Source organism: Amblyomma mixtum, chromosome 1, assembly GCF_055824585.1.
Source record: "Amblyomma mixtum isolate Tamu chromosome 1, ASM5582458v1, whole genome shotgun sequence".
In the NCBI taxonomy this organism is placed as follows: Eukaryota; Metazoa; Arthropoda; class Arachnida; order Ixodida; family Ixodidae; genus Amblyomma; species Amblyomma mixtum.
The window spans coordinates 156,645,528-156,668,605 of record NC_143012.1 but is presented as its reverse complement, the minus strand read 5'-3'; the positions used below and the strand labels follow the sequence as shown (position 1 = coordinate 156,668,605).

Here is a 23,078-nt window from a genome sequence, read left to right as displayed (position 1 = left end):
CACCTCCTGGCCTTTAGCAGGCATGAGTTCCCCTCGATAAAGTTGCAGTTCATGCCACTCAGTGCATGTCTACTCCCATCATACCTTGTGCTACTTCCTACTACGTCTATGTATTGAGGGCATCTTCATTTTTCAAGTCTGTTTCGTGGCAGTGCTGGTTCCAGACGCTGCGAGTGAAATCGACTGGCACCCTAAAGCGCTCTACAGTAATTCTCTCGTTATCTGGCAGAAGTCACAGGCAGAATGAAGAGTAATCACAAGCAAGCGGTGCACTGGTAGCAAGTACTGCAGTTTTGTCTTTACTAGGGGTGCGCACTTCCACCACCGGGCGACTGTTCGACCACTTCCGCTTGGCGCCCCTGGTCAGCCACCTCGGCGACCGGCGCTTGTCCGCTCTTCGTGGCCTGATCACGCGTGCCCCAGATGATCTTGTCCAGGCGACCCATTGGCGCCTCGCTCACCAGGAACAGCAGCAGAGCCAGCAGACAGCTCCACACGAACACCGACACGCTCTCCGAGAACTGCGCATCGAAGACGGGGCTGGAAAAAGGCGGTGTCACAAAACCCGTACAGCCATTCAGCGGCAGGCAGACGCCAGGTCTTGCCATCGAATACGGATGAGTGACCTCGTTTGGTGCAGACGAGGTGATTCAGATACGGACAGAATGGAGATAGTGTTTCCATGCTGAGGCTAAATTACGTAACAAAAGACACCTAGAGCAGTAGCATGCGGTTTCGCTACCTTTCTAGAAGAAAACTGCTGTCGCTGAAATAAAATTTTGTGATTTTAAAGTAAGTCAATTTTACAGCAGGCACAAACAACGACAACATGAAATGAGCTTAGCAAAAACGCAAATCAGATCATTCTTGAATGCATCGACCCATTCCTTCAGTTAATTGTACTAACGGCCCGCGTATGGGAGGCGTCGACATGTCAATGATTATTTTTATGCAAGTTTTGGCACGTGTACGTTTTTATCAGTCACTTACTGCACTCCATTTCAAACTGCAAAAAGGCACACGTATTTTCAAGCATCCCACTTCAAACATACGTGATTTCACTGCAAAAAATAAATTTACCCGCCATCTTTGTCTTGCAGTGAAAAACGAACGCCATACATCACGCTCACTCATTCGAGTTACAAAGGTAACGATAGGGCGCTGAATCTTGCATCACCCAAGACCTTCCAAGATATCCTTCTCAGCTGTGAAAAACTGCTTGCCGAACGACAGTACGAACAGCCACGCGCTCTCTTGGTGACCGCCAACGCCAGTCTGAACAGAGAATGGTGTTTGAGCAGCCAAGCTTAACCGGAGTCTTTCTTGACTGAAGCCGTTTCCGTGTTCGTCATACCGCTATCAGTACAGACGCGGGTGCTACGCATTCGATTCGTCGGTTCCTGCCGGACTTCACCTAGAACGAATGCTTTTTTTATGTGTGCTCTTTACGGCGAGAGCCGTTACTCCGATCCCACCCCGCGTGGAGGCGGCACTGCAGCCTGTTGTAGCAGCTATAGTTGTAGAATTCCAGAATCTAAGCCATAGGAGAGAAGAAGAGAAAGGAGGAGGGCAGCGAAGCGAGAGAAGACGAATGGAAAGCAGAAACAAATAAGAGAAAGAAGAAAAGAAGTTGAGAAGTAAAAGGGGCGAAAATGAGGAGACATTACGGCTCTCGCTGAATTTTTGAACTAAGCCGTTACCTAGCTTAGCCATTCTTGATTCGCGAAGAAGCACGAACACGCGCAGAAGGAACACACAAAAAACACGGACGAACGCTGCGTGTTCCTTCTACGTGTGTTTGTGCTTCTTCGCTGCAATATGAATCAAGAATGTTACCAACTTGCCCAAAAACGTGTTTTACTCTAGCCTAGCCAGTATTTGTTTATGCAAAGTTTATTGCGGAAACTTCCTACAAGCCTACTACAGACACTGTTCACGCTCCAGGGAGGATACTAAGCAAAAACGGCCGTAACGTAGGCTTGGCCGCTACGCTAGAGGGAAGGCGGGAAGAACAAAACGAAATGAACAAAAATCGAAGAAGTGCCTCAGCCAGCCTTTCGACAAGACGACTTGTGCTCATCTGGACAATGCGTTCTTTACTGGCAGAGGTTAAATACGGCTTTTACTCCAAGTAGGCACACCTTGAGGGGGGTGAGGGCTCTGTGGCGAAAGGGCGACAAAACCGCGAACAGGAGCTTGAGAAAGCTGTTTTCCGGGTAAGGAGGACTATGGAAGTGGCTTGATAGAGAAAGTCAGGTAGACTTAAAAGATACGAGATTAAGAAATACATAAGCACAGCAGAATGAAATAGCGAGAAGGTAGAAAAACATAGAAAAGAAGAGGGGGCGGGGGCACAAGAGTAGAACTGAACACCAGAAAAGTGTGTTTCATGCCGGAGAATACCAGAATAAATGAAACGAAGAAACAAAGAAAGTGGGAGGAGCTGTGCGTAGGGAAAGTATACTACAAAACAATGACAACAGGTGAACAGCTGCAGATAAAAGTAAATAAAAATAAAGAAGTTGAAAGAAACGCGCAAGGAGGCGATATGATTTCTGGGAAGGCAGGTGTAGCGCGTTTTGTTTTGCGTTTTTGGTGGCTGGTGACCGGGCCTAAGCATTGGTTGCGGTATGCAGTCAATGGTGAGGTGCACCGCAGCCCTCTGTCAGCAGCGGGCGACTGGACCTGCCCACTGGCTGCTATTCGCTGCAATATACAGCAGCAAATGGTGAGGACAGGTCGCCAACCACCCAACGGCCGGATCGCTTTCCATAGACGCTTGAAATCCTGGGATATATATGAGCGACCAGTGACACAGGACCATGCAAACACGAAATGGACCATGGAAACAGGACAGCTTATAAAATACGCCCCAGGTGGAGCTTTTGCACCAGGCTCTCTGCCGGCACTATCCGCCTCATGCAGGGCGGCTGCCTCCCCTTTCACGCACCCAGCTGAAGACGCTCATGTGCCTCTTGACCCGCAGGGCGTTGCGGGAGAGGCTGTAGAAGGGAAAGTGGATCAGGTACACCCCGTACGAGAGCCGGCTCACCACCGCCAGCGGGGCGGCCGACAATGCCCCCTGCACGACACCTGCGACGAAGAACCATGAGAGAACACGGCACAGTACTTTACAGCGAGTTCGGTCAGAAGGTGAGCAACACTGACAAAAATTACTGATCACGCGTGACGAATAGGGAAATCTTCTTTCACTGCTCACTGCGTAGCTTCCTCCGCATCTATTTATTTCTTTTATTATATCCTGCACCCTCCCATGAAGATAAGGCTATGTAATATAAAAACATTCACAAACAAATGGCAAAAATAAGCATGCCAGATACTGCGAAAACACAAGGAAATGCACAGTAGCAACATATCAGTTTCACACCGCAGGATCTAATAATTGATTACAAGGCAGGTTACGAGTAGGGCCAGAAAGGGGTTCCAAATTTCTTTCGTTCTTTGGTCCGCGAGAAGAAAATTGTATTTGAACTGGTTAGGGCGAGGGCTGCAAGCATTAGTTTTGGTTTATGGTGGTTTAACGTCCCAAAGCCGCTCAGGCTTTGAGGGACGCCGTAGTCAAAAGTTCTGGAAATCCTTCCACCTGGGGTTCCTTAACGTGCACTGACATCGCACAATACACGGGCCCCTAGAATTTCGTCTGCATCAAATTTCGACTGTCAAGGCCAAAATCGAACCCACGTCTTCCAGGTCAGCAGCCGAGCGCCATAACCTCTTAGCCACTGCGGCGGTGGATTCAAGGTTTAGCAGATTTCGATTTGATATCAACTGACTGAAACCGAGGAAAGTTAATTGACGTGTGCAAGAACCTTAAGTGCGACTAAATTAAGAAAATGGAGTGAGCCCCACTTCAGACAGATGAGAAGACAGAAAGTCTCTGTCATATCGGTAAAATATCAACCGGTCAGCTCTTTTGAACTGATTCCCACCTGCTTACATAAGCATCCAAACAGGATTTTCAAGCGGCGCAGCGGTATTCTAGGATAGGGTCGATAAGGGTCTTGTATGTAAGTCACTTAATAATGTGCGTTATGGGTCTAGACGGCTGATTCTCAGAATTCTTTTTGCGCACACAAAGACGACACAATAAGACAAGGGAGGCAGGACGGAGCGCAGTGCTGTTTTTCTTGTCTTATTGTGTCGTCTTTGTGTGCGCAGAAAGAATTCTGAGTCACTTAGTATCTAGTGGAGCAACATGCGAAGTGTGGCGCAAGTATCACAGCTTTTGGAGAATTTTGCTAGAAATCAGAACGACGTGTTAGGACATGACATATCCTGCATAAATCTATAAACAGAGGTTGCAGAACTCTTCACATCAATTGTCTTTGAGCGAATATGTGAACAAGGAATCAGATGTGGGCCGGGAGAATGACATGAAAGCAATTTTGAAGAATTAATGTTCATTTACTATCTAACGCATCAAGTAGCAAGCAGTGTAAAAGCTATAAGGCTTTCCTATTAGGCTCTCTATATGTGCCCTTGCATACAACAACGTCCTGGGTCTACCACCCTACACCGCCAACGACAGGCTGGAAGCCCTAGGCATTCACAGTGCCTTTGAAGATATAGAGAAAGCCGCCATGCTATCTCACAGACAGCGCCTTTTTAGAACAGCGAAAAGCAGGCAGAGATTAACTAATGTAGGCTATCCTTTCGACATACAGCTTATCTAATCTACAACCAATCTATCACCAGAATACAAGGCGCGTGTACATGTAGCCCCAATACCGAAGAATATGTGAGCCCACTCATGTAAATGCAGAAAAAATGCCCGGATACACTACACTCGCCGTACAGTGGGACAGAACTCTAAGGCGGTCGGCGCAGACGCAGCTATGTACCCAAACAAGTATAGGCCAATAGCAGTGGCGGACATAGTGACCGCCAATCTCCAACAAATCACGAGCATGACACTGACGGAATGCGCAGTCATCGAGGGAGAAACCACAGTGATTGCACTAGCCATTCATCACGGGGATGCCACAAACCAAGAACTTCACAAAATCACCGACTCGCAGGTGGCATGTCGGCGCCTCTTAGCAGGACGGACACATAAGAGGCTTCACAAACTTACAAACTGCAGCACCTCCTCTAACACATCTCTCAAACACCAAATCACCTGGATGTCAGCGCACTCAGGACTCGAGGGCAACGAGGTCGTTTGATAGCATAGCTCGAGGGCATAGAAACCGAACAGACTGCACACAGGCTCACGCCGCCCAACTAGACACCACGCCAATGCCTACAGCCTACAACATCAAATTGCAATATTTTCGGTCATTGCGTCCACTCCTCCCCCCTCCCCCCACACACAAGGGGATGAGAACACAGGAGGCTAGGGACTGGAGGCAACTTCCTACTAGCTGCTCCTCAAATTTACATAAATACAGCATATTATTCCCTGAACAATACAAAAGAGGCATGCTAGTGGTGCGACTAGAGACCCACGGAATACCGTGGAATACCACGGAATACGTTACGTGGGGCTGCAGGAGCGAAACACCAGACAACCTACAAACACACTACACGAAGGAGTAGTGGGAAACCACTCTGTCCAGCTCTGATCTGACGACTTAGCATAACCTGGTGTCCTTGGCAAAGAAACAGCCATGGCCATTGGAGTCCTGAAATATGAACACTACCCGCAGCGGAAGTCTTCGTCTTTATTTTGAGTTACAAACAACTGTTTTTATTTTACTCTCCCCCTCGCTCTCTCACAAGAAGCGTCCTTCAGGGCTCCGTTCTATCTTCCGCACTCTTCAATCTCACTCTTAACCGTCTCGCTTTAATCCTTCGGCAAGTGGAGCACCTTAAGTTCTTCATGTATGCTGATGACAACACACGGCTCGCCAGCTCTCATCGAGCGCACTCTTCAAACTGGCCTCTACATTATCACCCGCTACATGGCATCAATAGGCCTACAAATCACAGAAGAAAAATCTTACATTGTGGTTGGTAATGGTCACGACAAAAATGCTGAACACAGCTGCCAACTCATAAAACTGCATGACGACTCTCACCTCACGACATCCACAAATTGGCTTCTGGTCCAATGAGAACGCCATGCGGGACGTTTGACTGGGCAAACAAACCAATAACTCCTACAGGTTGTTCTCTTTCTCTGTCGCATTACTCGCCACCATGGTGGCATGCGGGAGTATCAGCTGCGGAAAATTTCACTTTCGCTGGCTTATTCTCACATTGTATACCGTCCGCCGTACGCCTCCCTAACTCGTATTTAGCGCAGACGCCTAAATGCCTTGCTCCGCCAGATCACCAAGGTTGTTATGGATGGCCGCCGTTTCACTCCGACCCATCGGGTTGCTCCAGAATCACCCTTACCCGATATATCCCACCTCGTCGAGCCCCACAAGAAAGCTCAAGAATGTGGGTTCAGCTCTCATTTGGGGTGCCTTTTTCTCTGAGAACTCGAGTACCGACATCCACCCTTCCAGCTTTACCTAGTCTCGTTCCCTATGGGCCAGTCTTCATAACGTTTCCGGGCTCCCAATCCCTCGCAACATGTCGCCTTTTGAACACGCTATCCGGCGACAGGCTATACTTCAGTGTCCGACTAATGCTTGGCGGTCTTATGCTGTACGCGGAAACGTCATCCAGCAGCCTCTTGTTTCGAACCGGAGTAGCTACGACCACATCTTTCGTCTCCCAAGCCATTTACACGAACGTACCTCTAAGAACATCGCCGAACTGCTCGCCAAGGCCGAAACAATTCCTCTGTCCTAAGACTTTAAACTCATTACTGCGACAAACACTCCACCGCGCTATTATACGCAATAAAACATGGGCAACGCTTGCCTACCTTGCGGTATGAAGTGGTTGCACAAGGCCTTAAACAAGGCGTCTAACAAGTGGCGCAGAGGTAGCACGCCCGGCTAACGACTCAAGGAGCAGCGGCTCGATTACCACTGGACCACTTTTTTGTGCGCTAGAATTTATAGCGGCCATTCTCCGCATTTAGCCGTTGGGTGCTTGCTTGTTTTCCTGAAGCCTTCTTTATGGAAGGCCGCCCACCAAGTAAGGGAACTGCCCACTGAGGCAGATGACAGTTCAGTGAATGCTTTCTCGCCAGAGGCTGCTCGGGAAGGGTAACCTGCGTCTCACAAGCCCCACCGGCGGAAGCATGTGCAGTCGCAGGTCAGTGGCGCATCGCTTAACCGCTTTTCTACTGCGCCAAGGGTGGTGCGAGGACTCTCAGGAATCTAATAATGTTAAGTAGAGAATTATCAGTTCTACATATATGGGTATTAACACATTATCGCTATCTAAATAAGTTTCTTTCGTGAACAGTGAATCCGGACACCGAAGGCGATGTGAAAACTGAAGTGCTACTGCGCCTAATTCGCACTTGGGCTAACTACGTGATTCGATCGTGATTTTTTTTTCCGACGAAGGTGCTTACAACTACGTAGCTGCCCTCTCAGACAGTGGGAATTTCGCGACGACGCCGGCTTTTCTCGAGAACAGAACCTCTTAAGCTGTCGCGCTAAAGCTCCCAAGCCCTACATTTCAACTTCAGCACCAGGCTGCCTTTACTACACCTTCTCATAATCCAGGTTGAATGGGAACCACCTTACTGCAATGTCACATGAAATGAGGTGGCGAACGCCAGGTTCCACGCATCGCTCCTAGGCCCTGCATATCAAGGGACGCAGCTCTATTCGTATTCGTAAACACTATTCCTCGCCCACTTTAGCGGCAACTCAGTGAACACTTCCTCGGCGTACGTGCGGAGCGACTGCGCACGACACGCCGCGACGGACATCGAAAAGGGGCACATCTCCATGCTCCTGGTGCTGGCTCGCTCCAACTCTCGAGCCGCCTGAAAGAATGTCAAGTCGTGAACACAAGATGGCTGGCGAGCTGAAAGTATTACAAGCAAAGTTGGGGGAACTTGAAAGAACTTCCATTCATGAACAAAAGAGTCCCCGAGAGCCCCGCTGACCTCCGATTGTTGCAAAGCGGACCCTGCTTCTGGCGCATGCGCGAACACGCGTGCCCAGGCGCCCGTATCTGACATACCTGCGCCCCACACGCGCGTCGCGCCTTGCGCATGCGCAGACAGGCTCCAGCGTACGCCCATGGCCGTAGGCGCTCTGTACGTACGCCTAGGATGTGTCCATCGAGTTAGCGCAAAAAGAACGTAGCGAGCATCTCTGGGAGTTACGCGCGACCCTTAATGGCTTCCCTCTTCCACATCCACGGCTTACTCGAACAGAACGATGCATATGGCGTACGGCCCAAACCCACTCCCTTTTGCCTGTTCCACATTTTGCATTATATTGAGCCTCATCCTAGTGTTCCTACCTGCACGCACTGCGGTGACTGCGCAGACACGCCGTACATCTTGTGCTACTGTACACAAAGCGCCTCACTTTGTCACTCTACTTAACATCACTACCCACGCTAGAAGGGCGGCGGACGGACACTACGCCTAAACCGTGTGCAATTTATTTTGTGTGTGTGTGGGGAGGGGAGGCACTTCGTCCATGACACTCCCTTCCGCCGGATGTGCTGCTCACCACCCCTTCCGGTGACGCATAGGAAGCAGAGCGCAGCCAGCGCGGTGGCCCACACGACTCGGTCGCCCAAGGCCAGCAACACCTTGGCCAGATCCCCGTGCACGATGCCTCGGGTCCAGTCGTACTTGTAGAAGATGCACGCCGCGCCCAGGCCCAGGGCCGCCGCCCACAGTGCCGCCTCGGCGCCCTGCGTGTCCCAAAGGTCGTTGTGGCAGAAGCCCCGCGACGTGTGGGCTCTAGGGAGGGGGTTCTGGGGAAGAAGCAGATCTTTCTTTTTCAGCGCATAAAAAAAGAATGACGGGTCAGTGCTTCATCGTTACCACCAATGTAGCTGTGCAGTGTATGACCAATGGCCCTGTGATCGATCCTCCTTACTCCAGACGCCGCCTCATCACTCTGCCCAGTTCCCTGCCACCTTTTTCTTCCTTTTTGTCCACTCCGTTACACCTTAAAACCAGCGGCTTACTGCGGTGGCACCAGCCGTATCCAGCCATGTAGTTCTAAAAAAATTATGTAGATTACAGCACGCGAAGGAACAGCAGAAGTAATTGAATGCTGCACATAGTCGCACTTAGCGACACCACACCACTGAGCGAGACCACTTGGATGTTGTGATTTTGCGCATTTCCGTGTAATCGGGCAATCCCCGCAAGCAATTTTTTCAGAACTCTAAAGAAAGGAATACACATGAAATCCAGTTTTACGCCATGAATGGGACCGCAATATTCTTATTGAAGCAAGAAATGAACATCATTAATGTCCCAGGGGTAGGAAAAATACTTTCCTTAGCAAAGACTTTTTGCAGGGTGGTTTTTGTTAACTGAGGCCCGCACGTTCTGTACGCGCCGCTAAATTACTCACCCGATATTTCTCAGGAATCCCCAGAATACTTAAAGTTCCTGCGCCCAGAACTTGATGTACTCCCCTCAGCCTGTCAGTAAGAATTCAGCCTGTATTTCGGATTTGTTATTTGTCTGCGCTGCCTTGGTCGGGGCGCGGCCCTTCGATGCTATATTAAATACTAGTGATTTTCCTGTCTGCATACTCCTAAAATATGTCTCATGCAGCACAAAAACTCTTCACAGACTAAAAGATAGCGTGTGTCTGGCTCGGCAGGTTGCTCACATCTCACCCGTTACCAGGGTACTGCCAAGTCGGGGTGTTATTTTCGTGCCACATCTTTAGCGAGTACTTGACGAGGTCAAACCACCTCCCCGGTTTATGTGATGCAAAACTTGCGGGGGACTTTGGGCGAACCCTATATAAACAAAATATCCCCGTGACTTGGATTCGAACCCGCGGCGTCGAGAACAGTTTAGCTTCGCTGGTCACTGCACGAGAGCAGTAGGCTATTGCCGCAGCCGATCACGCCTCGTGTTGTTGTTTCCTTGGTGGCATGGCACATACCCACGACGTGGGATTGGCCAGGGTTCAGTGAGGAGAGCCCAGAGAAGGTAAATTGGGGCAAAGCTAATGGATCAACTTTGGTCGCCAAGCTAATTATTATATTTGGGTAGAAATTCAGAGGAATTAAAGATGGAATTAGAGATAAAAGAAATAATGAAAAAAAATGAATTGGAAAAAATAAACGGGCGTAAAGATTAGAGAATTGAATGCAAGAAATATTGGTGAATGATTTTGCAATACAGAAATTTTGGATACCATTAGCAAAGGAACCTGCCGGTAGCAATTATGTAATTGTGAAGGTAATCGCAACTCACTCTCGCGCTGTGCATTGCACATCATCCTCATCAACTAATACTACTATCGAACTAATATTCGTGTTTTGTCTTATGCGGCGGTTGTGACAGAAAGAATACCGCTATCAAACTAATAATCGCTCTTTGAGCTATGTGGTGGCCCTGACAGAGAGATGTGCGCTGCATGCGCTGGCGTGGACCACGGTGTGGCAGAAACATGGCACTAGAGTAACACGCGTGGGCGTTGACAACATTGTTGCCGAAACGCGGCACTGGAGCGTTGGCCACCGGCGTACATTGGGTATACGAGGTGTGTTAGAAAAGTAATGAGACTGGCAATACTGTGCGGGAACCGAGAGCGCTGCTGTCGCCCCCTTCATACGGTAGTTAGGCTGGATCGTGCCCTTGACTCAGCACCAGTTTGAACTTGCTGCAGTTGCTATACGATTGCTGAGAGCGCCTGAAGAGAAGTTGCGTCTGTCATGTGCGCTATGAATATGGACAGGCAAAAGTATGAGCAACGCTTCGCCATTAAATTTTGTGTGAAACTTGGTGAAACCGCTACTGTGACCTATGAAAAGTTGCAAAAGGCTTATGGATAACATTCATTATCCAGGACACAAGTATTCAGATGGCGCAAGTGCTTTTTAGCAGGCCGAGAAGAAGTGCATGATGAGGATCGTGCGGGATGACCATCAACCTCAAGAACGCATGACAATGTGAAATGAGTGAAGTCTCTTGTAAAGACAGATCGTCAACTCACGGTGAGAATGACGAATCAGGAGTTGAATTTGAACGTTTTTACCGTCTACCAAATCTTAACACAGGATTTGGGTACGCGGAAAGTGTGCGCGAAGATGGTTCCAAGGAACCTCACCACTCAGCAGAAGAACAACAGAAGAGGTGTGTCTTGAGCTTCTGGAGTGCCTAGAGAGGGAGCCAGAATTCTTCAATCACGTTATAACAGGTGACGAATTGTGGATTTTTGAATATGATCCCGAGACAAAACGCCAAAGTCGAGAGTGGCACACCACAGACTCTCCTCGTCCAAGGAAAGCGAGAATGAGCAAATCGAAAATTAAATCGATGCTCATTTATCTTTTTTTTTCTGACAGTCGGGGGATCGTCCAGAAGGAATTTGGGCCTCCATGACAAACTCTCAATCAAACTTTTTATCGTGAAGTTCTTGAAAGACTCAAGAAACGGGTTGCACGTGTGCGACCAGGCGTTGCACGGACATGGAGACTTCACCGCGACAATGCACCCTGTCACAAGGCAATGTCCGTTAATGATTTTTTGGCAAGAAACAGTATCCCTGTGGTTCCTCAGCCCCCCTATTCACCGGATCTCAGTCCCTGTGACTTTTTTTTTTTTATTTCCACGGCTCAAAACCCACTTGAAAGGCTGTCACTTTGGTACTCGGGATAATAACCAGAAGAGTGTAACAGACGAGCTGAAACGTAATCCAACAGAAGCCTTCCAGAACTGCTACGAAGATTGGAAACAACGTCTCCGTCGCTGTGTTAATGCAGAAGGGTGCTGTTTTGAAGGGGATAACCTTGATGTGTAAAAAGAATAAAAGTCATGGTTACAAAAAATTACTCTCATTACTTTTCTAACACACCTCGTATTGCCATTGACGATGAAAAAGTTGACTGGCTCCCTGGCTCGGTGGACATGTCAATCGCATTTTCGGGTACGTGGCGGTGGTGTCCGCCAGAAAAAGCTGGGCTTTCCCATAATATTTCTTGCTTAGCAAAGCTGAGCCACCAGCCCATTTTTTCTTTGTTCAACAAAAAAAATTTATTTCCTTCACTCCCATATTCGGGCTCGCTGGTTGAACGCTGTGAGCATGGTCATGTATAGAGGAACCACCAATAAACAATTAGTTAACATAAACGCAAACAACAACGTGGTTATAGGAAGGACGTAAAGTTATAAGAAAAACATATACGGTTTAAGGGAAACCGGCAGTGATATTTACTTTTAGGTTTTTGATGTGTAACGACGGTTTTCTGGGCACAGTAGTAGAGGAATAGTAATAGTTGGCTGACATCAAAGAAAAGGTGCATCATGTTAAATATAACGCTGACTAACTAAAACGCAAAATATAACTTTCTAGCTACACATTTAGATACCTAGTTATAATTAAATACCTGTAGCAGGCCGTTAGTGAGGTACAATTCAGTTTTTATGATTTCTAGCGGACATTATGTTCGGTGCAGCGACTCAAGTTTTGGCCATCTCGCGCCAAAAGGCGCGCGCTATCTAAAAGCGCGCGTCTTTGGCCAACACCCTCTAGACTAGCTAAGGCCTCTCCATATCCTCCTCTCCTTTATGCGTACGTCATCATACTACGAAGGACCGGCTCTCGGCGCTTTCGAGGAGCGGCCGACGTGCCCCCACCTGTTCCATGCTCCAGCCATCCTCTGTGACCTTGGCGCTATTGCGCATGCGCGGAGCAGCACAAGCAGAAGTACCGAATTTAAGAAAATATTTTGATATTTTTATTACTGCTTTGCTGCAAAAACAAAAATATTATTTTGTATAACAACGTATTTAGTAGGGTAATATAATTTAGTGTACGTGTTTTTTCTTTCCTTTTTCGTCCTGGAACACAGTGTTCGCTTGGAAAATGCTTTTGCACTGCGGTAAACATGCGGTAAACATCAGTTTCTCCTTCGTTTTTCAATGGTAGTCACACCCGGTCGCACATTTCACCGTTCTGTTTTTTTTTTTTTTCGCGCAGCTTGTGTCGCAAAACTGTCAACACTGCGTCGGAAGTGAGCACCGGTACAGTAATGACCACGAAAGTGCGTCGGTGCCGGGAGGTGCGTGCTAAGTTTGCAGGCTGTGATAATGCATCGCTACGTGCCGCTGTGCTGCGGGAACTATGAAGGTGGTGAACGTGTGCGAATCTTCGCCTTCCCTTCGGAACCAGCAAGAAGGGCTCAACGGATTAAAGCTACCCACCGTGCGGCCTTCACTGCAGGAAAGCGGTCGGTGGTAAGGGAAACATTCCTTTAAATGCCGTTGGTGCGCCTCCCTCAGTTGCATTGAAAACGCTGCGGGCAGCATGTTGCGAGCTAATGCCGTAGTACCGCCTCTTTTCGTCCGCCTAAATATGTTAGGAATCAGCGAAATAGTGTTGCTGACATGCAGTTCGCACGAAATTATACAAAATTTTCGTCGTTGTACTGCCGCGGGCCTGGTGCGTAGTTTTTAACAAGGTCTAAAGCTTTTATTGTCTTTGTTTTTTCTTATCCCAGGTCTGCGAGTGCCACTTTAAACCAACCTACACGGTAAATGCAACACGTTACCCGGATACAAAGGCGGGCAAAATAATTGAAGTCACGCTGAAGCTCGCACGGCTGCGACCTGATTCACTTCCAAAGCACGTCTCGGGAGGACCCAGAGTACGCGCCGAGAGGCAGCTGGATGCCATCAGTAAGTCTACTGAGACGCACCAGGCGGAAGAAGACAAAAGCAAAATTCACAATTTTCAGGCAGTGTTTAACTATCTACCATGTATCAAGGTTTTCAAATTCTGGACTGTTATTTCACTGTATGACTATATACACTTGCTCAGTCTGACTGTCGATGGTGCTACAGCAATCAGAACGTAAGTTAAAGTCACCGAAAACGTCGCTATAAAGCTGTATTTTCAAGATGTCGAGGTCACCAAACTGGATGCCATGATCATTCCAAAAAGTCCGTACCACGTCCGGTGCTTGGCACGTCTCCTGGATGCTGTTGAGAGGTTTGATAAGATTCCTGCCTCCCGCAAACCCGAAGACAAATCAGGTTGCATACTGACGCTCGTGCTATCTGTTCTTGAAGAGGCAGCAAATCCAGAAATGCAAGACGACGAGTGGTTAGATACTTTGATCTTTTTAAAGGAACAAGCCTTTCGCTTTTTGAGCAAGTCACACCGCTACTCTTCAGAGCTGTTCGTATTTTCGAGCCTCTTATTTACCATCTCTCCTCATGCCTATAGGTACTTGCGGAACTACGATGGTGTGAAATTGCCGTATGAGTCCACGAGCAGACGTGTCTGCAAATCGTGTAAATCCAGCAGCTGAGTAGCAGGAGGCTCCTTTCCTGCTGTATGCGAAGAAGCTCGTGGGTGCAATAAGGATCATGAGAAGGCTGTGGTTCTCATGATGAATCAGATCCATCTACGGGCATATTTTGATTATAAGGGTGGCACGACTATCGACACTGCCAGCAACAATTCAAATGCAGCATAAGACAGCTCACGTCATTATGATTCAAATCCTTTCATCGCAATAAGGTGTTGTTCACATTTTGCCAGTTGCACATATCAATGCCCAACAGCTGAACACTGTGCTCCGAAGCATAATAATTGAGCTTTAAAAGGTTCGGCTTCACATGATTACAGTCATCACAGATAACAACCCTGTCAATCTCAAAACAACGGTTCTCTTTGCATCGTCATCAAAAGTCAGCAGCTCACCCATTCGTCCTCCTTTTTTCGTTATTGACCCTGTTCACCGGTTGAAATGTACTCGGAACAGTTTGATCAACCAAAAGAACTATGGAACCTGCATGTTTTTTTCCTTCACCTATGAATTTGAACTCAAGCCCGAAAATTATCACTGCTTTGTTCAAAACCCACAGTGATCTACACTCAAAGAAGAAGATCAACTTATCAAGGCTTTTCCAACACTGTCAGTAAGGGCCCTCAACCCATCCACTACGGAGATTCGAAACGTTAAGCTTGCACTAAAAGTGTTCAACCTATCAGCCATAGCTGCTCTAGAAACATGCAGTCAACGCTACGCGCTGCAGCATTCAGCTGGAACAGCGTAATTTTTTAAGATTGTCGAAAACCTGGCAGAGGATTGTTAATATGAAGTAGCCCAGCAAAGGACGCTGGCTTCGTGATGACCTGCAGACTCTGAATGCTGAAAAATTGTGTCCGCAAGCTGCATTGCTTCAAACCATCGTACAGTGGCTTGTCCTGTGGGAAAGTTCGAAGTTTGACATTGAAATTTTCACTCGGGGAACCCACAGTGCCTTGCGCCTCACTACGAAAGTCTTGGTCAAAATCACCAGCGATTGTCTTACCTTACATTCGACTACGACTCCTGGGGAAATTCCAAACGGTCTTCTTGGCGGAAAGATTTCACAAGTATATGCAGCTTTCCAGGTCGCAGTACCATGTCTCTATCAGGCAAGTGTTCGAATCGGAACGCAAGCTTCAGCTGAAAGAGCCCTAGAACTTCCAGATATGGATTCAGGGGCACCTGCAGTCAACACTGATGAGGCCATTCGACACAAATTCAGCATTGAAGTAAATGACAAAAACAAAATCTTCCAGCTATAACATACGTGGCCGGATACTCTACCCATGCGGCACTTCAAAAACTTGCATGCACTGCGTGTCGAGCAAATTTAGTAGAATAACAAGAGATCACAATTGAAAATGCAGATATTATATCAAACATGAATCGCTGAGGGCTCAAGTTTCCCCAGCCTCCAGTAGTTTATGCTGTACTGACTGCTGAAATCGTCCTGCAGAAGCTGCGAAGTGAAAAGTATGCTGTGCAGTTCCATTCCCTACCGAACCAAAGGCAAGCCCTTTTCAAACTGACTAGCAACCTAATAAAAGACGATGACATTTTAGAAGAATGTGAAAGTGGTCATAGCCTTCATTTAGTTATGCATCACATTCTTAGCCCACCAGCAAACATTCTCCTGGAAAACTATTCAAAAATAGAAACACAGTCTTGTGCAAGCAAAAGTTGCTCAAAAGTCGAAGCTTAGCACTTTGAAATCTTGATTTATTTTTACTTTTTGAGTCTTGATTGTTCTGACTTTTTGAGTGCAACACCTGAAAAAGTTTTCTGAATACTTCTTCTTTGTATTAAACATATCCTCTGCACGTAACACAGCTTGATTAATTATCAGATTGAAAGGCAACTGCTCAATTCAGCTGGCACGCATAAAGCTGTAAGCTATTACGAGAACCACATCGTATGGCAATTTTTTTTTATGAACGCAACGTAAGCGTTTGGAAAAAAAAAGTATACAAGTACTAGCCAGACCAGCGGAAAACAGACCGCTGGGGGGGGGGGGGGGGGGGGGTTAAATTTTTGGCCGAAAATAATTACTCAGTCCGCCCCAGGCAATGAGGTATTATTGAAAAAAAAATAAATAGGTATGTGAAGACACAGCGGAGAAGCAATACCCCCCCCCCCCCCCCCCGAAAAAAAAAAGAAAGTAAATGTGCGGACTTTTGGGCAATATTAGGCGCCAGTAAAAAATACTTAATAGCCAACGTATATTCCTAATCCGAAAACCGCTAATTTTCAGTCTTTAAACCTATCGACCGCGGACTGTATACCGGAAATTACGCTATATGCGTAAGTCAACATGAATTCATGGGGCTAAAACCTTCAGAGAATGATATCACGTAGCGCTGCAGATACACGAGAACGAACGAGCGCGCAGCAGCCTCCCATCATAAAGAAAGCGAATTCCTGTGCCCGTCGTACTGTGATGACGTCACGGAGGAGCGCCTTGCCTAATCTAAAGGGTGGTGCTTTGGACGTCCTCTCGTAGAGCACGTGCCACGGGACCATCACTGCTACGCCGGCGCTGAGATGCTCGCCTCTGGTTGCTACGTGCTGCTCGCTGCTCCGGATCACATGGTATAGAGGAGGTCACGTGACGTCGCGCCACAGAGTGAGGTGAACGGGGCAGTGGTGCTTTTATTTTCTATTTTATTTCATAATACTGCAGGCCACTGCTTGGCAAAAGCGTACGCCAGAGACGCGCTTTTCGATATCGCGCGTCTTTTGGCGCCAGATGGCCAAAATTTGTTGAGCCAGAGCACGGAGGGTAATCGCGTTTCGAAATTCTAGAGACTGATATGGCTCTAACAGCCAGCTACAAGTCTGTAATGTAATAGTTCAAATGTTAACTATTCAGAATTGGCTAACCAGCGTATTTAACATCGTTAACCTGTTTTCTGATGCCCGCCAACACTGGTAGTAATATGATGAAGAAGGTGCCACCGCGGTGGCTCAGCGGCTATGGTGCTCGGCTGCTGATCCAAAAGACGCGGGTTCGATCCCGGCCGCGGCGGCTAGAATTTCTTTGGAGGAGAAATTCTAAAGTCCCGTGTACTGCGCGATGTCAGCACACAGTTAAAGAACCCCAGGTGGTCGAAATTTCCGGAGCCCTCCACTACGGCGTCTCTTACAGCCTTAGTCGCTTTGGTTGTTAAACCCCATAAACCAAACCATGATGAAGAAGCCATCTTTGTACCTCAAAAAGCCTACTCCCGGAAACACCCTGGATAATGTATGTAAAAAAAAAAAATACTTTTCGCGACAGATGTGTAGCGTGAATCATTGATGCCACTCGGAGCATTTAGTAACTCTGCGCAGTGATGGGGATTATTGTTGCTCTTATGCAGCCCGAAATTGCATTAGCGCCAAGGGTAATCTGTAATAATTGCATTTTGCTGAGAGAGCAACCACGTGCAGTAACTAGTCGCGCGGTGTGATAGGATGAGGGTGGGATATAAGTGCAGGGCAGTAGTGCGTCACGCCTGCATGCGACCTCCCGTCACGTCACACAAACTCGCTTATTCATCTGCAGCAAGCGCGATTCTGGCCTGAGGGACGCAGCGAGGGGATCTTGCGAAGGTTGGAGTGAAATGAGCGAGAGTAGGAACAGAGATTAGCGGGAGAGAGGGATGTAGTTGGGAAAAGCGTGAACGACGTCGCTGGCGATTACGTCATGGTTTCACCGAACGTGCCATATACTGCTATCGCCGTAATGCATCCGGGCTCACCGTTAAAAGCCCTCGAAGTGTCGCATGCGCAAAACACACGTCAAAATTGAGCTCGCTGACGGTAAAGGAGCGAAGCAGATAAAGAATGCAGCGCTGTTTAGGGGCACTAAGAGTAGCTGTGAGAGCCACGGTCCTGGACTCCGATCCTGGACGCCAGCAGTTGAGGCATGCCACAAACCCTACCTCCTGCATGCCGTCCCGAAGAAACACAACGCGCACTCTTCCGCAGGTTACACGTGCGGCCTTTCTCTTTTCTTTGATTTGAACATCCCTGCCGACTTGCCCTGCCTGCCTTAGTGAACACTCTTCCACTGAGAGGAGAGTGCTTCTCGTCCCCTCTGCATTTGTACTGAAGCACTGGCCATCGTCATGAAATTGCGGAGGCACTCTGGTACTTCAACACAAGTTTGTCACAGCGACTGCACTTTCAAAAGTTGGTCACAATCTCCAGGCAGACCGATTTGCGTCCACGTCCAAGTATTTGAGAGGCCATAGCACGTGGTATGTGTGGGGACGCAAAAGTAGCGCTGAACCTTTTCCGAAAAAACGTATATCAGCAAGAAATGAATCGCGAACAAGACAACTGAGTAACGAACAGCAAAATATGAAGCTCTTATCCAGGGGAAGCACAATACTACCAGATGGCGATTTCACTTCGAAAGGGCGAGCATTTTTCCTTGGAAGAGTTAGCCACCCTCGCTTTTATCTCCTCTCCAGGAGCTAGTCTGTTGGTGCTTTTCTGTTGCCACCTCAATTTTCTTGGTCGCGTTTCATTCGTTGCTGATAGTACGCAATGCGGCATACGAAGCAAAATTATTAACTCTCTTTAGAGGCCAATTCTTTAAACTCCGCGCCTTACCTTTGATATCTTTTTGTTCTTGTAGTGTTCAACGGCATAGAAAGCGATGCATCCACCGAAATAGCAGGCAGCGTGGTAGGTCGGAAGCATGTAGACGTCGGTTAGATTGTCCATGAACTCACTGTGAAATCAGTACATAAAAACAGCCTCAAGTTAAAACCTTATTTTAAAGCTTCGCTATCGAGTAGCTATACTCTGTCTTCGAAGCTATAGAGTTTGGGAGCTCAGTCATTGGCCTGAACACCTTCGATTATATGAGAACAATGCTCCTAATAGTGCACCTCGACAAGCCTTGTAGGAATGGTAGTTAAGCATTCTTTCCGAAAAAAAAATGTACACATCTTTTATTTGAAATTTGAAATTTGAAATTTGAAATTTATTTTCTTTCTTTCTACAGAAAGAGGGAGCCGGGGCAAAAGGCCAATTGGCCTGACGAGGTCCCGACACCTGAAGCAGGGGCAGCGGTGCGCAGCACATACAAGCATGATAACATCATGGCAACAAAATACAAAAAAATTGGTGACATTGGTGGCACAAAACGAGATGGAGATGCGCTGTATTAAAAGTGTGGCTACGGAATATAACGCACAGGGGATGTAATATATATATATATATATATATATATACATAAATGTAATGACATAACAAAATGCAAGCAAAGAAACACTGCATGCATTACTGACAACGTCAGTAGAACAGAAGATACACAATAATTATACAAAAGAGGTGCACAGGCACTGCACAGAAAACATACACCATGTAAACAAAAAATATTTACCAAAGACTGAAAGCGTAGTAACTTAATAAAGTAACACGATATGCAGTACAAAAGTAAAAAGAACAAAATGTAGGCCAAAAACGAGACGACCTTAAGAAATTTTCATGTTAGTAGAGGGTCAGTTTCTAACAAAAGCTTCTTGATTTTTTTCTTAAAACTATTTAGAGAAATCGTAAATTCAGTTTTAACGCTAAACACATTGAGAATAGTTGGTACCTGATAATTCAAACTTTGTTTGCCGTAGTTTGTACGGATTCTTGGAACTACTTTCATTATTTTGCGGAAGGGGTACCTCATTGTCGGGGTGTCATTGGTGGAATCATATAATCGATTTTTGTGTATATGCTGCAGCAGGCGAAAGTTATAAATCTGCTTAGTGTTTAGTAGACTGTATTTTCTAAAGAGTGGGGCAGTTGGCAAATTTAACGGTAAGCCATAAAATCCTTCTAATGCCCGCAAGGCTCTTTTTTGGAGTGTGTGAAGTTTTTCAATGTTAGCAGCTGTCGTGGTTCCCCAGACTAAAATACAGTACGATAGCCTGGAATAGAAAAAGGCATAATATATTGCTAGCTTAAGCCAGACAGGTATTAGAGGTGCAATTTTATACAGGCATCCAACAGCTTTACTTAGTTCTGTAGTTAGCTTTGAAACATGTACATTCCAGGATAGGGTTTCATTAAACCAAACGCCAAGAAATTTTTGATTAGTAACCCGACTTATTGTAGTGTTTGCATATCGTATATTTATAGGTTGCGATATGAGTGCATTAATAGGTCTGAAAATAATGTAGTTGGTTTTTGTCAGGTTTAAACTTAGATTGTTATTTTGCAACCACAAATGAAGTTCCTTTAGATAAGAATTTACGCTTGTTTCTAACTCCGACATGGAAGTTGCAGAAAAGAAAATATTAGTGTCATCCGCATACATAATTAAATAAGGTGACCCTGGTATTTTGGAGAAGTCATTAATATAGGTGATAAACAGGAGTGGTCCTAATATTGACCCCTGTGGCACTCCCTGTCTAATAGCACAGTGATTGGAAGATACATTATTTACCTGCACATACTGAGATCTATTACATAAGTAATCATTTAGCAAATCTAACGCAGTACCACGAATGCCATAACTTCCTAGTTTTTGCAATAAGAGTTTATGCTGCACACAGTCGAATGCCTTACGAAAATCCAGAAAGAGACCAAGCGTGTATCTTCGATGTTCGATATTTTCAATAATTTTCTCCTTCACAGTTAATAAAGCTTGTTCTGTGGATTTGTTCTTCATAAATCCGTATTGCGAACTATCGATAATGTTATATTTATGAAAGAAGCCCATCAGCCTGCTATTAATGACACCTTCAAAAACTTTAGAAAATACTGACAGGACAGAAATAGGTCGATAATTAGACATTTCGGTTTTATCGCCCCCTTTGAATACCGGAGTGACACGTGCAGTTTTTAGGGCATCTGGAAATACGCCAGCCGTTAACATAAGATTAACGATATGACTCAGTATGTCACATATAAATACTGACACATACTTGAGTGGAAGTGCCCTTATGTCATCGTGTCCTGCAGCTACATTATCTCTTATCTTCATAATTAACGTCGCTACCTCATGGGAAGTAGCCTGTTCGAACACTATAGAATTAGGCAAAGGAGTAATCAGGTTGTTATAGTTAGACGCAAGTGGTGATGAGCCTGTGGTTACGTTACCAGCTGCCACAAAATATTCATTCATTACATTAGGTAGTTCAGTGTCAAGAAGCTTACCATTGGGTGTCATAATTTCGATTATGTTCTTAGGTTGTTTCTTATGGCATATATTAGCGACTGCTAGCCATAGTTTCCTAGAGTCATTTTGAATGTTTGAAAACTGTTGAATGTTATAATTCATTTTGGAAGCCTTTATGTCTTTATTAAGTTTGTTTCTATATTTTTTATAGTCGGCGTAAGCGTTAGCCTCACGTGTTTGAACAAACTTATGAAACATATCATTTTTCTTTGCTATTCTCTTATACAAGTATTTGGTCATCCAAGGCTTACGAAATTTATTGTTTCTCACTTTCTTCATTACAACAGGGAAGGCCTTGTCATAACAATGGTAAAATTTGGAAAAAAATTCAGAATATGCCTTCAGAATTATTTGCGACCGTCCGCCAAGGCGCTCTTTGGCAAGGTGGACTTGCCCCATTAAAATAAAGCATTTTTAAACACGGTTTCCACTAGGACACTTTCTCAGACTCGGCACCCGAGTTTACAGTTATTTGAACCTGTCAGAAGAGTAGACATTAGTACACGCAGTGAAACAAGTATTCAAGACGGCGATGGCGTTTTCACAGGACGAGGATTTCTGCGGACAGAACGATATGGTACAGTATGGAGAGAAGGACATATCAAATGGGGCCAAATCCTTAAAATCTGCGAGATTTTGAAAAAGGAGAGGGGGGTGAGAAGAACCTAACTGAAGGTTAAAAAGGGCCAGTTTGACATTGAAACGGCTCACTGTGGAACGGCGTTTTGTCATGGCGAAGGAACGCAGTGTAGCCTATATTGATTTCAGCATTCTTTTCATTTTGATGCCGCTCCTTGACGTGTTGCTTAATGCGGTGCTGCTATTGATTGTTTTGTCCTTGTGCAAGCAGTGGCTATAGAGCTGATTCCTTGGGCCTTCTATAGAACGCTGGTTATCACCTTCTCAGACGACGAAATGGTCATAGCTTTCATTGGACCACTTCAACGATACATTGTGCATTGCTTTGATTATTGCTTCGGCCAGGAGGAGTAGCGACGAATTCATTCACGAATTTGCGAAGAAAATCCTCAATATTGCAATTAAGCAGCGCCAAGCCGCATAAAAACGTCCTTTGATGTGCACATTTGTCCGGCAGTCAACAATTTGGCCGGCGACGCAACAATGCGGCCGGCAGTCAAGGCGGCACACGAGGCCTCGCCAGCGTCCCCTGGCAGATAAGCAAGGCAGGGGGAGCTGCAAAATATTTTTTCCCTAAATGATATAAAAATCTGACGTTCCAAATATAAGTTTTTGGCGTGACTTGTGCAATGAAACGATTCTAGTCCGTAGTGTTTGCACCACCAAAAGGCCCTCATAAATGTAACTCAAGATTAGCTCCAGCCAGTGCGGAAATCCATGGAATTCATTAAAAAATATTTTGAAGAATTAAAGGTCGATTACTATTACGGTATCTGCCCTTTCGTTGACAAAATCTATACTTGAATTCCTGAAAAAGAAAGATTCCTACTAGCAGAACTTCGAAAACATTCGTAATAATTACTACCGCAAAGAGGCTCAGTGCTACCGAAATAAACCGGTCGCTATGACGGGGAACTAAAGA

At 46.2% G+C, this 23,078-nt stretch overlaps 1 protein-coding gene across 1 annotated transcript in view; it reads right to left on the bottom strand.

The window, feature by feature from the left end:
- Positions 1-228: 228 nt before the first annotated feature.
- LOC149369469 (nose resistant to fluoxetine protein 6-like) overlaps positions 229-23,078 on the bottom strand; it is a 144,164-nt gene continuing 121,314 nt past the window's right edge. Inside the window, exons 12-15 of the mRNA XM_089577726.1 lie at positions 18,949-19,069; positions 8,562-8,748; positions 2,951-3,093; positions 229-521 (exon numbers count right to left, since the gene is read on the bottom strand). Coding sequence (XP_089433852.1) covers positions 303-521; positions 2,951-3,093; positions 8,562-8,748; positions 18,949-19,069 — 670 coding nt within the window. The 3' untranslated portion in view covers positions 229-302. The remainder of the gene's footprint in view (positions 522-2,950; positions 3,094-8,561; positions 8,749-18,948; positions 19,070-23,078) is intronic.